Raw genomic sequence first — 15870 nt, forward strand, 5'->3', positions numbered from 1 at the left:
ATGCTTCTATCATATAATATTTCAGAGTTCTAATCTCTAAAATTTACTCCTATTAATCACAAAAGTAGGTGTTTTGTCCCCATAAAGTTTGTAAACAAGTAAAATTTACATTTGGTCCAGTGACAGGAGCTCAGACTAAGACCCTGAAAAGTCTCTAGTCCTGCAGGCAATAAAGGAACTAGAATGCAACTAAGGCACAGATGGAATCACAGGCTGAAGTCTTCAGATGTGCCTCATATTAAGTCATTCATATACTTGGCAAAAGCAAGCAGATTTGAAAATGCATACATTCTGCTTGCAACAAGTAAAGGTGTAGGCCTGCCAATCTAGTTTTGTTAGAGATTTTGACAGGCCAACTTTGTCCCTGTAAGGACATGGAAAACACAGATCCCTTAAAGTAGGGCATCAGAAAAGCATCAGAAGAATTGGTAACAAGCCAGACTTCATAAACAATTAGTCACAAGGAGATAGAAATTCATCAAAATACCATACACAATTTAGCAGCTCTCCAGCAGACAGAAACAGATGAGCATGTACTCTGACACTGTTCATTTCTAGTATAACTTGCCACTGCATAGTTTTAAGGAAAAATTAACCACAAACCAAAGAAAGTTCATTTCAGCCCTCATTTTCTTTTAGTTCTCCAGGTTTTATAAAGCCACATTCCTTAAGGACTCTAACAGAGCTCTCAAGATGTTTACTGGTTCTTGAACTGAATTACATATTTGATATCTAGGCCAGAGGATCAGTCCCTGAAAAGCAAGAGTTCTCATTTTGTACTTGTAAGAACAACAGCCTTTTTGTGCTGAGATGTGATGTAAGTCACTCCTAGTTCAGACAAAACTGAAGACTAGAATCACCATATAATGATCACAGAACAATTTAGGTCAGATGGGACCTTCCAAGACCATATAGTTCACCCTCCTGCCATGGGCAGGGACATCTACTAGATCAGGTTACTCAAAACCCTGTCCAAGCTGACCCTGAACTTTTCCAAGGATGGGGCATCCACAACTGTTCTAGGCAATCTGCTGTAGAGTGTCACCACCCTCACTGTAAAACATGCTCAGACTTTAGCTCAAGGTTTTATTTCAAGATTGGTAAAACCTCAACTGGACATGAGCAACATACAGGAATTCGTTCAGCTGGGTAACTTCAGCGAAGTTGAAAGACTTCAGTTTTCAATGAGCACAATATTGAACAGAAACACCTTCTGCCCTCTGCTGATTTGGTTAACCCTGAATGAAAGAGGCTCCTCTTCACACCTGCAGTCTCAAAGTCTGCACCTCAAATTCCACTGAGTCCTCATCTCCTGGCAATTGAAGCTAACAAATATCTGAGGTCTGTAAGTAGATTATATACTTTCCAAATCAAGGAATAAACGCTTCAAATAATGAAGAAATGGGAGAACTGATTGCAACAAATCTTGACAGCCAGTGCTTATCGTTCCTTTAACTCAAAAGCATTTGGGGAAGATTCCTCAATCTAGAATCAGGAAGAAGAAAAATCCTCAAAAACTATGCTCCATGCCTTCCTGGTCTGGAAGAAAACAGAATAAGCAGGTGGCTCATGAAACAAAGCAACAACAGCAAAATCCAGCAGTGGCTATATCTCCATGGGTAAATAAAACAGGGCCAAGAGACAAGCTTAAGCATGGGATCACTGGTCACTAACACTGCTTATTCCTTCACAGCCTCCCTGGCACAGTGCTGGCCCTAGCCTTGTCACGAACCACAGGGAAGGTGGTCACCAGGGATTATTACCAACAGGTAGCATGTAAAATGTAACATTAAGTTAGCCTCTGCTTATCTCAGAGGCTCTGCAACCTCAAGAGCCCCTTCAAGACCTCATCCCACAACCCAGGGGTGTCCAGTGTATGCTCCCAGTATTGCGTTATGAAAACAGCACTGTGGTGGGCTGTGATGTAGGCACTGACACCTGCTAGACCCAATGCTGCACAGCATGGATGCATTCAGTGGGTGCCTTTTGTCCCTGCCATCAGAGAATGGCCATTATCCCTATTCCATTCCATTCCCATTTTCTTCAAAAAGGACCACTCCACAAGAGGGAAGATACTGTATCTGCAGCTCCTGACTGTGATATAAATGCCAGGTATGGAAATAGAAGGGAAGGAAGAAGGAAGGAAGGAAGGAAGGAAGGGGGGGAAGAAGGAAGACAGATCAACTGGAGATGTACTTTCATTTGTGTGTCTGAAAACCAGGAGAGCAAAATTAGACAAATGAAGACAGACCAACCAACCAGATCTGCTTTCAACACCTAATCCACCACAGACTTCCTGGTACAGCTTGGTGAAATCATCTATCCTTATGAAAATTGAAATCCAGAATAATCATCTCCCATAGCACTGCTAATGAACTTACCATATCCCAGTAGTAACACTCCAGCAACCTTCCTCAGAACAATTACAAAGATAACAAAACTATTCAAAAACCAGCTTACAACTTCTGTGTGATGCTTTGCTTTATAAGGTTTGAAAGGTAACTGCCCCAAATCTGAGGCACCTACTGTAAAGCATCACTGCAGTTTTGCAAGCAATTCCTCATTTACTTACAATCAGTTCAAAACTGGTAGATTTATATGGCAGGTCTCCTTTCCATCTGCAATTTTCCTTTGCTTCCTTACTATATTTTCCAAGACAGCTCCCCATTTTGATTGCCAGTACAAGAAAATGCAGTAAAACAAAGCTTTACTTTAGAAAGGCATGAGGTTTTTCTCAGCAACTTCATCAGAAGTTCATTTTTCATCAGAACTAGATGCTAAAGGCCACAAGCACTGCTCACCTTAGTGATGAGAAGAAAAAAAATAAAAATGATACAACACTAATAATTTTAAGTGACACTTAAGCAGCAACCCTTGCATGCTTTTAAAAGTTTACACATAGCATTTGTTTTGGTTTAGGCTTTGCTCCTCACTATGAGATGCTGCATGGATTATAGTTTTTCTATATCAAGTGCTTAAACACTTTTTGAATAAATCAGCAATAAAACCCCCAAAACTTATCCTGCTTCTGCTAAAGTGGCTGATGCTCAGTACCCAACACTGAATAGAGCAAGGTGCAGCAGGTGTGCCAAAACACTGCCCCCCCCCCCGGTAGGAACATATGAAGCAGAACTTTACTGCAAAAGATTTAATAAGGCCTGAAAAAAAAAGTATATTCACATAGAAGAGTGGAAACATTAATTCACAATTACAGCATTAATTTGTATTTGTAAAGATGAAGTTTAAAAAAATAAAATACTTCATTTAAGACTGAAATTTAAGCAACTTCATTATGATATTGATTTATCAGGTTCAATGATAAACTTCACTGGCATTCTTATTATTTAAAATGAGCAAAAACCCCTAAAATATCCAACCAAAACCCCAAACCCCTCCCCAAACCAAAAAACCCACACAAGTAGAGAGTGTGGGAAAAGAAAGGAGAATAGTGGGAGAAAAAAGAAAAAGGCAACCAAAGGAACAATCTTCCCTGCTTATGCCTTATTAGATATAAGGCTTCTAAACTTCTTTAACATATCAATTGCTTTTTACTGCTTAAAAGCCAAACCAGCATTATATATCCATATCCCTGTAGCTGATGAAGTGGCAGTTTAAGGTCTCCCACTACATAATATGAAAAAAAAGTCAAGACAATTATGTAAACAACTTATTATGATTAAATGCATTACAGAAAACAAACACTCAAAGCAATATGATAAAATCAAGAGTTACAAGAAAGAAAAGAGTTCTAGGACAAAGAAAAGAGATCATATTATGCTGGTCATTTAAAAGGCAATGCTTAGTTTAGGGGGTTTTGTGTTGTTGTTTTAAGAAGTTCAAGAGGCTCACAATGTCCAGAAAGTAACACTAAAATAGAGAAGTAGTAGCTGGTAATACGGAAACATTTTAAATTCAGAGCAGTAGAGCAGGTAAACTCTAAACTATAAGAGTTTGGGAATAATAAAGTAGCATAATGAATAAAGACAACACAGGAATATATCCTGCTAAATAATTCAACTTATGGATTATACTGAAGTGAAGATAATCAACTGTCACAAGTGTAAGCTATAGCTAAAATTTTTCACTTAACAGATGAAAGATTACCCAGCAATAATTTTTATTTTTTAGACCAAACAGAATATGCAGGCTTTTTAAAGTTTCTTTCATGGCTTTTTTCACACCCATATATGAATCTCAATTGCTAAATAATCTTCCTGCTCTATAAGCATGTAAGCTTTGGCATACAGTTTCAAACCAAAGTACTTCCCCCACAAGATGCAGCAGAAGTCTTACCAAATCAGCACCAGCTTGAAGCAACACATCTGCAACATCAGTATGTCCATTTTCACAGGCATAGGTCAAAGCTGTATCTCCTGTTGCTGTGGTGGCATGAACATTAGCTCCTAGAAACAAAACATTAGGGTTTTTTTACTGGACATCTCCTTATCAAGTATTTCATATCAGATAAACACAAAAATCAAGGTCCTTTTTCTGTGACAACAGCTACATCCTACTGATCAACATCTTCCACAGCCCAAGGGCATTGCCCTCATGTTAAAAATTGCTCTTGTAGAAAAAAATAGTCTGAGGAGAGGAGGTAAGCCAAGCCTTGGAAAAATCATGACTGGCAATCTAAGCACTTAAACCTATATGCTCACTTATTCCTACATTCCCTCTACAGCAACAAAGATTTCAGTTGTTACAATAAATAAAAGGGAATCCAGACAGTGTCTAGACTATCCATTTGACAGGGAGCTGCATGCCAAGGGAAACCACACAAAATGCATGTTACTGAATTAGTATTAATACTACAAGACCATTAATTTCTTCGCTGCTCTTTAAAATCATTTGCTTTAAAACCATTTTGTTGAAATCACGTGACTAGCTTCATATATGTCAGCTACACGGAAACTATGCATTATTCTTGCTAAGTAACGCATTATTCTGCAAGAAAAAGAGCCAGCGTGATTAGCCATTTTCTTATTTTCAAGGCGTGCAATACATTTAGAGACTCCCTGAAGCCAAAAAAAGGCTCCTCAACTAACTTGCTACATTATCAGAAGCGAAGTGCAAGCAGATTTTCAAGTGAGCTGGTGACAGGTGTCACATGCTGGAATCATTGTGCAAAGAGACACAGTTGTTACTGTCCCCTGATGAGCAGGGAGCATTACTGTCTAAACTTACAAATCCAGACGATTTTATGCTTATTCTTAGAAAAGATCACACAAATAAATCAGCTCCCATAACAAGGAAGGTTTCCAAAATGCAGTCCTTTTATTTATTATTTTAAGCAGTATTACTACACTTTAGTCTCTATGAACTTTAAACAGACAGATGAACATTGAAGGGTCATTCCTCCCCAACTCCAGCAAGATGAAACTTTTACTACTGTATAATGTAGTAATAAAACTCACTCATCACAGAAATTCAGCACATTCCAGAATCTTCCTTGCACACTATTTCCCAGGGCACAATTCCTAAAGTACTGGCTATTCAGGGAGACTGACTGCAGATAATCGGGCTCAGTCAAAGCAGGAGTACCACATAAAACCAAGTATTATCTGTATTAACATTTTGTCCTGAATGCAGTTAGCTGGAAACAATGTTCCTAATGAACGTTGATGTTTTTTAGATATGCAACAGAATCCACTGCTCCATGAGGCACTTTCCTCTGTTAACAGTATCAAACAATATTCAAGTGTAACATACACTTTTTTCTTCTTGCTAAGGTACCTGAGAACATAGTTTCTTGTTACAACACTGCCATCATCAAGCCCAAGTATCTTCTAAATCATATAGAATGAGTGTCTAATATCTGTGGGCTAGATCATTTGCATTGCACACATACCTGCTGCCAGCAAGTATTTCACCAATTCAAGATGACCCTCTTGAGCAGCTTCCATCAAAGGTGTTGAGCAACCAAGTTCTATATCAGCTCCTGCCTTAATAAGGAAGTCAGCTACTTCAGAAAACCCTCCACAACATGCCAGAGTAAGAGCTGTTTCCTGCGTTTCTTCTGTCTGGGCATTTATATTTGCTCCTAAGAAACAAAACAGCTGTTACTTTAAATGACCATACACCGGGTAGGAAAGTGAATGCTCACCACCTCCACAGTTTGGGTGTTTTAGCTTTGCTTTGTAGTTACAGCAATGAGCAGTGAGAGCCACATGCTACACCAGAGGAATTTGTGTGGAATACCTAATGGCAAACGGTCAACACTGCATTCTTCATTACAAATGCTCAAGAAACAAGTGATCTTACCTTGTGCCAGTAGCAAGGCTACCATCTCTTCATGACCTTCCCGGGCAGCTTCCATTAGGGGAGTATAACCTTCATCATTAACTTCCTCCAGGTTAGCTCCCCTTTCGATCAGAAGAGCAGCTAACTCCACGTGTCCACCACAAGCAGCCAGAGTGAGTGGAGATTCAAATGAATCTGCAGGCATATTCACTTGAGCACCACTGTCTAAAAGCAAGCGTGCCACTTCCACGTGTCCATCCTACAAAAGGTGAACACAAAAATCAGGAACAGCTGTGTAGTTGCAACTACCACTATCACACTAGGTCTGAAAATTATGATGGGATTTTTTACTTATAATAGTTCAATTTATGACATAGTTATGGTAATAATTGGCTTAAAGTGACATTTAGGTTTCCACCTTCCACATCTATGTTAGGTTTAAAAGCATGAGGAAAAATGAGCTATGTTGGGTTTTTTTCTTTCTTGGGGGAGTACGGAAGGAGTTATGGGAGAAGACTTTCTTAAATATCCAGCAGAGTATCCGGTAATAGAGACAGCAAACAAGTATCACAAGCACTAAACCTATTCCATGACTAAAACTCAAAACAAGCATCGGAAAAAAGATTTTCTTTGTAGTCAATTCATGGCTTCTACAAACCAAAAAAGTGCAAACGGACAGTTTCTAGATCCTGGGAAAAATACATGCAGAGAAACTGAAGTGGGTTACAATAACGTAGGTAACAGGGGGAGGGAAGACTTCAATAAGTCTTAAAGGAGACTGAAAAGTGCCTGAGGTGAAGCAGTCTTTGCCATGGAGGGAAGATAATTAGGATTGGCAGAGCAGTATTTAGGCCCTTACCAATCAAAGCATATAAATGAAGCTACCAGTTTCTCAAGAAACTATTACTAAAGTCCTCGAAGTTACTTGAAACAGACCAAGTATCAAAAATCCATGTTTCACTTAAGGTGTGGTTTGTAGAGAGCCACAATGCTGCTGAAAAGGGGAAATATAAAGAAGTTTTGGCATTAGGAAAGAAGAAACAGTCACATGGTTTCTCCTTCCCACATAATTTAAGGAAGTGAGACCTAAACATGTGGAACAATTTGCAGAGGAGACGTTAGAAAACTGAAACAGATTACAAACTACACCTAATGAAGGGGAAAGGTTCAAGTCATCCAGAGAGTGCTCAGTGAGCTACAGAAGATCTGAGAGTCTAATCAGAGTGTTTCATACCAGACCTTTCTTCAGCATTTACAATTAAAAGGGTAACTTAAGGATGGAGAGGGAACCCTAAGTAAAAGGCTCGAAGCATGCTCTTTCTATCTTTCAGTGGGGAGAAAGCCACTTGCTGCCTTGCATATACCTAATAGCTATGCACCTGCAGTTATCACCTTGGTCATTTGCCATCCAAAGAAATATGGGCTTCTTCCAGAAGGACTAAACTGTCAGCCAGCTTTGGTGATTCAGAGCCCTGTGTCCCGACACAGTGCTGCTCCTGGTATTTGACAGTTAAACTGGCTTAATTCTTTAAACTAGCCCCAACACACGCTGACAGGTTTTGCTAGAGAACTAAAGAATACTTCTTCCTGAGAAAGACATAAGAAGGGCCAATTTCAGTGGCAAGTAGCAGATATTTTTATGGAGTGTCCTTGGAAGTAAATATAAATAAAGATGAGCAATACTAAAGGGGGAAGGAAAAAAAAAAAAAAAAAAGAAATTTAGACACCTTTGCTCAAAGTTCAAGCCAGAGCTGTCCACACTAGGTCACTGATAGCTAGGGGTGATTTATAAATTTAAAGCTAAGAATTTCACCAATTTCCAAAATTACTTATGTATTAAGAACAGCAACCTCAAGCAAACTACCAGTTTCTGATCTCAGTAGAAATATCAGCCAGTAACTCAAAGCTAACACAGAGCTATAGAAAAGGGGGCAAGAGGGATATCAAACACAGCCCCTATCAACACTCGTCTGAAGTTAACCGTCTGAAGTCAACCACGAAGCATGTAGTAAGTAACCTGAGATTAACAGCAATCAAGTTTGCAAATTAAAGACAGGCTGTTGTTCTGAGAGAAGCTGGCTAAAAGCCAGTAACAACCCCATTTAACTAAAAGCATTATTCCAGGTGTGGCACTCCATCTTGACTAAAACGTACTAAAACTCAGAAGCACTTACAATATAATCAGTGATCAGAGATCAGATAGCTTCCTGTACGTGCAGCATTCATTAGTTGGAAAACAGTGCAAACTGCGAAAAGTCACAATAATTTGGTGGAATGGTTCCCCTCTGCAAGTGTGTAGCCAAAAGATAAGAAGCAACAAACTCCATCATGGGACTTCATTGGACCAATTTCCACTCTGTTGCTTTTAAAGGTCAATACACTCTCTATAATGCAAACTAGTCTGAAACATCCAAGAGCTAAAACACACAGGCAACCCACACAGCTTCATCCTACCCAAGCAAGACACTTCAAAGCCTCCAAGTCATCCCAGTACTGAGACTGTATCACCATGAAAAAGAAAAAAAAAAAAGACTAAACCTAAACAGAACAGTGGGCTGATTAAAACATTTAGTTTGCAGTCATGCTTCTATCTCCTTTAGGTGACAGCATACACCCACTGCAACTATACGTTCTTCTGAATTCCTTACTGGCACTAGGCTCTCATACAGGAAAAACTATTCTAAGATACTATTACAATCTCACTATTGGAAGACTTTAACACAGCTTGAGATGTTATAATCTGACCTTGGTCACTTGCTCATCAACTCACAAGTGTACTAAAACAACATTTGATCCTCCAGCTCTCAAAAGGCAACAAGAACATTGCAGACTATCTTCTAAGGATGACAGGCTACTAAGAGCAAATTAATTTTTCCTCTATTTGCTGTGCTACCTATGAAAACAAGGTCCTCATTCTTTATTCAAAGATTTCCCCAGCCTGAAGAACAGATAAAAGGTCATACAAGGTCTGGACAAAAATGGTTGTAGATGTGCTTTGACACAACAGCACACTCTTTATTAAGATGAAGCTCTTGGAAAACGAAGTTTTTCCTCAATGGTTGCTTTGAAATCATACAAGTTGCCCCAAAACTAAACTACTTTTGACCTATGGTTTTATTTTCAAAAGAAAAACCTCACAGCACCATTTACAGAAAACTAGAAGAGAGCAAACCACATCTACATGCAAAACGCTGCAGTAGTGAAAGGACAAGCATAATGCATTAGTCATCCAGCTCAGTGCACTTCTGGAAGGCTCAAGCCATGATGATCTGAGAGACCTTATTTATAAAGACAAAGGTGGAAAACTAACTCTTACATTGCAAAAGGAACAGTGACTTGCGCTCAACCTATTACTTTCACTGCAATTAGTTACCCCTACACTTCACATAGGGAAGGCAGTTAAAACACCACATCAAACCCCCCCCCAATTATTTTTCCCTATGACCAATCAGACTGAGAGGCTGGCCACCTGTGGTAACTACAGTAAAGGCTTTCTTACAATAAAAACTAACACACACTCGCTTGCGAACCTGAAACAGTTTGTTAACAAAGGTTCACTTTATCTTGTCATCTCTTTTATTCCTCTCTCACTGAAAGGGAGCAGTACAAATAAAGACTATTTACCATGCAGGCCTCCATTAGCGCCGTGTGCATCTCATCTGTTTTATGCTCTTGATCAGCTCCAGCTTCAAGCAAAAAACGAACCATATCTAAATGGCCTTTGAATGAAACAGATCAAAATAAATAAGCATTTAATATAATGAACTTTTAGTAACACAGACAATATGCAATAAAATATTTTGAATTTCTATAGTTTATTATCACAAATTTTACAAGTTATAAATTTGCAAACCTGCTCTTTTTAAAGTACTCTCAAAAATACCAGTGCAAAATAGACAGCAAGACTTTAGTTAGTCTTTCCCAAAGATACTTCCCAACTATAAGATGAAGACAGACCTCTTCAAGTTTACACAACAGAAAACTTTTCCTGTGACTTCAGGCTTAAGGAATTACTGCAGTCACTTATTCAGCTGTATAGTGACTTATCAATTAAGTGTTCCAAGGCAGTATACAACTGGGGGGATTATCTTTTAGACATGTAGATCTGAACTTTACTTTGAGCTTGTTAATCACAGTATTCACAGATATATTTCTGAGAACAAAAACATGCACATCAGGTCATATTATGTTGTCTGACACTACTTTTAAAACCTTCTACTGAACTTTACCAATACTTGTTTTCAACTTTATTATAGCTTTAGTCATTTTAGAATTTGTCCCTTTCAAGTTATATATTTTATCCGCTCAATGAGCGTCCTCCTCCAAGACAAGACTTAGTTTTACATGAGCTGATAGGAAAACAAGGTAGCTCAACCATCTTGCCAAAAATAATACAGGAAATCTCTAGGCAGTTAAGATCTTATATTACATCACTAAGTTTTAGGTCACAAGAAACTAGAATGCCTCTCCAACATATCCAGGAGTACTATTACTGAAATTTCTCTGCAAGAAACTACTACTATGTGCTGCAGGAAATCCATGACAAATCCAGATGCAAGTTTTCACATGGGTTATACAGCACATATTCTATAGGTCTAACCAGAGAAGTAAAACCTGAAGTTACTGTAACAATAATCTGCATCCTTAAAGCTTCTATTAGGAGAAAAACAAATGTTATGAACTTTTATGGAGGTTTTGGGAAGAAAAAGCAAACTCGGAAGTACACTGGATTACCACTGCATTAAGTTGCTTTCTATAGAAACTTTAAATAACAGAATAAATTTTCAGAAGTCCATAAAAGTTCATGATACATAAAAATTCATAGACATACTCCAAAACAACAATGAAGGAAAATTATCCAGTAATAACACAAACATTTTCACCCCATCAGGTATTCCAGAAACATGTATTCTAAATTCACATTTTAACAACTGATGTTTTCAGAACTTGCAGATAGTTCATGAGTGGAACCTGAATGAAATAGGGAATGGGAAAGAGGAGAGAAGTCCTTTGTCAAAGCATAAGTCTGGATGCAATCAGTCACAAGTTTTTACTTGCAGTGTGTCAAATACAAGCCCACCACATTTGGACAGAAGTAGACAGGCTCAATACCACTACACCATGGATGAGCATCTCCTGATATTGACTTTAAAACCTAAATCCAGTATTCCAAAACTATTAAGAAAACATTCAAACTATAGCTGGAAGCTTTAGTTAGATAAACCCTAGCAAATAAATTTTAACAAAAATGCAAAACAAGGCAAGAGACAATACCTTTATAACACGCAAGTGTAAGTGCACTTTCTTTGAATTCATTGGAGTGAGTGTTGATTCCTGCACCATATTCCAGCAATACTCTTGCAACCTCAACATGACCTGCACTGGCTGCTTCCATTAAGGGGGTATGCCCATTCTCATTGTGGTCTTCTATATTAGCACCAGCTTTCAATAGCACCTTCACTATGTCAACAAAGCCCCCAGCACAAGCGTAAGTGAGAGCTGTGTTCCCTGCAGAGAAAAAGTTTACATGAAAACCCCTTCCATCACCCACTCCTAATATAGGAAAGGAAATTAGTTTTAACAGCTCTGAACCAAACCAAATACATCACTAGCAGCAGACTTTTACTTTCAAAGCAATGTTACTACAGCCAATAATTTCATGCTGGGTATAAAATCCCAATACTCCTATAATGGAAACAAGTTTTAATGCTAAGCCAATATTACAAATCAGGATTTTTTTCTTTGGTTATTATGTTTCCATACTTCAGCATACAAAGAGAGATCAAATGCACACACACACAAAAAAAAAAAAAATCTATAAGTAACTTCCATGCTCACTGCAGAGTACCGACAGGGGAGCCAGGGAGGGGTGGTTGGTTTTTTGCTTTTGTTTTTTTCCTATAATCCCTTGAAAAACTTCTACTGGCTGGTAGATTAATTAAATTTATAATTTAAAACTCTGGTACTGTGACAGACAGACATTCACATACGGCTCACTTTAAATGCTACAGTCAGTTTAAAGATAAGTTCTGCTTAATATGGCTAATCATCAAGATAAAAAGAACATTTTATAGTTCAGAAACCCAACTTTCTTAGAATTTGAACAAAGTTTAAATACTAACAATATTAACAGAATCCAACTGCGGGTTAATACTCTCAGCAAGGTTAGTTAAAATATGGTCAAGCATCAGCAGTATAGACAACACTCAATGCTCAAAGAATTGTACCTCCTCTGCAGTAAAAAGCAACAGACCGAAATAACTGGTCTCAACCAGATGTGTTCCATGGTGGTCTTAATGAATAATTTCGGATTATACAGATAAGGAAAAACTAGACTTCATTTATTTTTCTGGTCATCTAAAAATCACAGTGCTTTCCACTACCATTTATTTGAAAACAATCTTTAAAAACTGCCAAGGTAAGACTCTAAACTCATTCGCTACATATCTGGCTGATTAATAGTTCCTGTCACATCTCGTGAATGAAACTATCAGACAAAACCACAAATGTTCAGAACTGCTGCATTATCTTATGTGCCAATCTTAGTAATTCTTAAGTGTTCCTGCTTCCCAGTTACCTGTTGAAGACTGTGCGTTGACATCTGCACAATGAACAAGGAGAAGTTTAACAATATCTACATAGCCTCCACTGGCAGCTGCCATCAAGGGAGTTATGTCTCCTTTATTCCCTCGATCTTCAACATTTGCATGCATTGCTAGTAGCACCTAGAGGAAAAAAATCACTTTAATTAATAAATTGTAACACCAATATTTAGCTTTTAGTTCAGGAAGCTTGTGAGAATGATTCTACAGTCAGTTGTGACACCCTCTTGCAATAGCAGCCACAATGGTGAAGTACAATGGAGCTTCCCAGGACCATTTATAATTACTACTTGCATTGTGTTCTGCTTCAGAAAATGCTGTTTCTCTACATTTGTTCATATCTCTAAAATCAACATTAAGTTACAGTGCAATACTGACATTTTCAAAAGTCACAGGGCAAATCACTAAGCAGAATGATAGCAGAGAAACTGTAAGCTTGCATTAATGACCACAGCACATATCAGCTCAAGATTACAGGTAAACAGTTTTCTCCCTGTACTCTTGCCTGGCACCAAAACGTGAAGCTGGCCATTTTCTGAGAACTATCACCTAAACATCTTCAAAGCAGCACAAATTCTGTCCTTAGATACACAAGCATAAAAGCCAAAAATTAATGAAAATTAATGCACTGTCAATACAGGTGTGATTAAAAAAAAAAAGGACTGAGTTAAGACATCAGTTTTTAGAAGGTAACCACTTGTAGTGTTTGATTTTGCTGCTATTTTAGATTCTCTTGCAATGTCTGCTTGACTGGATCTAGAACAATGCCAGAAAAAGTAGATACATCATAAAACACAAGATATGTTCCTCAGACAAGTCCCTTAAACCTAGAGGCACATATAACAGAATTTTCCATTAAAAAGACAAATGATAACTAGAAGCCTACAATAAGCTGTACTAGCTGATAATCTGTTCAGTTTATAAAAAATTATTATATTCAGAATAGCTAAAATGTTTACCTATCAAAGAAGGCCCTTAGGCAATGCTTCACAAAAGTTTAGTTGTGATTTTATTTGTTACTTACTTGTGCCAATTCATAATATCCTGCTGAACAGGCCAAGCAAAGGAGACTCTCCCCTTCTTCAGTATGTTCATTTACACTTCTTCCTTCATCCAACAGCTTCCGGACAGCATTTACATCACCATCTGAGCATGCTTCTGCCAAACTGCGACTGGAAAAATCAGTTGCCACAGAATTAGCTCAAAATAAATCTGCAATAAATGGGTAGCTTTCCCATGCAAGGAAGAAGTCTGTAAGTAAAGACTCATGACATTAGTACTAAGCCTTACTAGGAAACACACCTTACAGATTATTTTTTTTTTTAAGAAAAAATGTGTATATATATATACACACATTATTTCCAAACATGAACGAGATAAAGACCTTTTTTGTGTCTAAATTAGCTCTTGTCCTCATCAGCTACTAACTTACATAAACTCTCATATAGACTACAGGCAGAAAAGAATGCTCAAAACTACCTAATTTGTAGTTTTTTAAAGATACAGAAGTAAACCTCGCTATGCTATTCGTACTTGGGTGGAACGCCAGAGACACAGAGGCTATGACCGTGACGAACTACTGACTATAGCTACCAAGGCAAATTTCTAGTCGAGATAAAGCCAAAAAGTGAACAGCCTAGTATCACAGAGAGAACTAATACTGAATACTTCAACAAGACAAACTTCTGACTGGTGTGTCTCCTGTAGTGGGACTATTTCCTTCTCTGCACTAGCCCAAAGCTTTTTTTCTTTTAATTGAAAACACAGTTTCTTAATTTCAGCATCCAATTCAAAGAAAAATCCTTACCTTACCTAATGACATCTTAAAGGAAGAAAGGAAAGGAGCCTTAACAGAAGTTTTCTATGTTTCCTTTCAAGCACTGTTAAAAGCATATTACAGAAGTTTTCAGACAGATGAAATAAGCCAACTGAACCGCACATTTTTAAACATCAATAACAACACATCCTATGTAGAACACTACTAACTCTACCTCTTCTGACTTTAAGGACATTACAAGATAAGAGTTAGAAGGAAAAGACAAGACAAACCCCAAGTTCTTGGCATCTAAAAGCTCAGGAATCTATAATCACTACTTTAACCATCGTTAACCTCTGAAGTAGAGAAAATAGCTATTTCCTGAGACCCAGGAAAGTACACTATGTAAATCTTGACAAAGATGAGCTGAGCTTCAACTTATCTCAAACCAAGTCACTTGCCCTTCAAATCTTTTTCTTTTTAAAAAAAAAAAAAAGTCTAACATCAAAGACAACTGTTACACTTGTGTTTAGCAGTGCTTTAAACAAAAGCAAGTCATGCTCAATACCAACTCAGTTACACTTCTCCAACATGCAAGGAATCACGGTCCTTCAGCAGAAGGAACCAAACCACAGTTAATGCCCTGGTGGGAGGGGGAAGGGAGGAAGAGCCCTCTGCTATAAACAGTAGTTTAGGAATGCATCACAGTCTGTTATAATCAGTCTATTTGCAAAACATGGAAACCTGTTTCTTAAAACAAAACCTAGTACACTCAGGTTCATTAAAAACCTCAAACTTATTTTCTTTTGTAAAAGACAAAAGTTCACTCAAGAAATTCACTCACAATAAAGAAAATAACCCTTTGAGCACAAGGTTCTGTCAGGAAAGCATACATATTTCAATTGTTCAAAAACTCTAATGGTTGCTCTATGTTAAGTCCCTGTTTTAAAAGGAACTCACTTGCCATACACCCCCAAATGGAATAAACTGTCTGATAAAAGCTGAGATCTGACCTGAAGAGAATATCCACTATCTGCTTGCTTGTTTGCACTGTAATCACTAAGTATTTTAAGCAAAATAACTGATATTTTGGTAAAGTTTATTATTTGGCTACATAGTCAAGTCTATATTATACTCAATCAATGGGATCACACTAAAATGCTGCAGGACACTATTAAACCTGTCACCTTCTCCTGGGAGGTAGTAAGGGACAGCTATACGTTTGTTTAGGGCACAAGCAGTCAAAAAGGCCTGCTGCAACCCACACATAAC

At 37.9% G+C, this 15870-nt stretch overlaps 1 protein-coding gene across 1 annotated transcript in view; it reads right to left on the reverse strand.

The window, feature by feature from the left end:
- Positions 1-15870, reverse strand: part of LOC113485430 (ankyrin repeat and KH domain-containing protein 1-like) — a 103837-nt gene that overhangs the window by 57901 nt on the left and 30066 nt on the right. Inside the window, exons 4-10 of the mRNA XM_026858561.1 lie at positions 13867-14014; positions 12818-12965; positions 11515-11748; positions 9865-9959; positions 6262-6499; positions 5849-6040; positions 4294-4403 (exon numbers count right to left, since the gene is read on the reverse strand). Of these exons, the coding sequence (XP_026714362.1) occupies positions 4294-4403; positions 5849-6040; positions 6262-6499; positions 9865-9959; positions 11515-11748; positions 12818-12965; positions 13867-14014 (1165 nt within the window). The remainder of the gene's footprint in view (positions 1-4293; positions 4404-5848; positions 6041-6261; positions 6500-9864; positions 9960-11514; positions 11749-12817; positions 12966-13866; positions 14015-15870) is intronic.

This window comes from Athene cunicularia (assembly GCF_003259725.1).
Source record: "Athene cunicularia isolate RWA chromosome 13 unlocalized genomic scaffold, athCun1 chr13_part1, whole genome shotgun sequence".
NCBI lineage: Eukaryota > Metazoa > Chordata > Aves > Strigiformes > Strigidae > Athene > Athene cunicularia.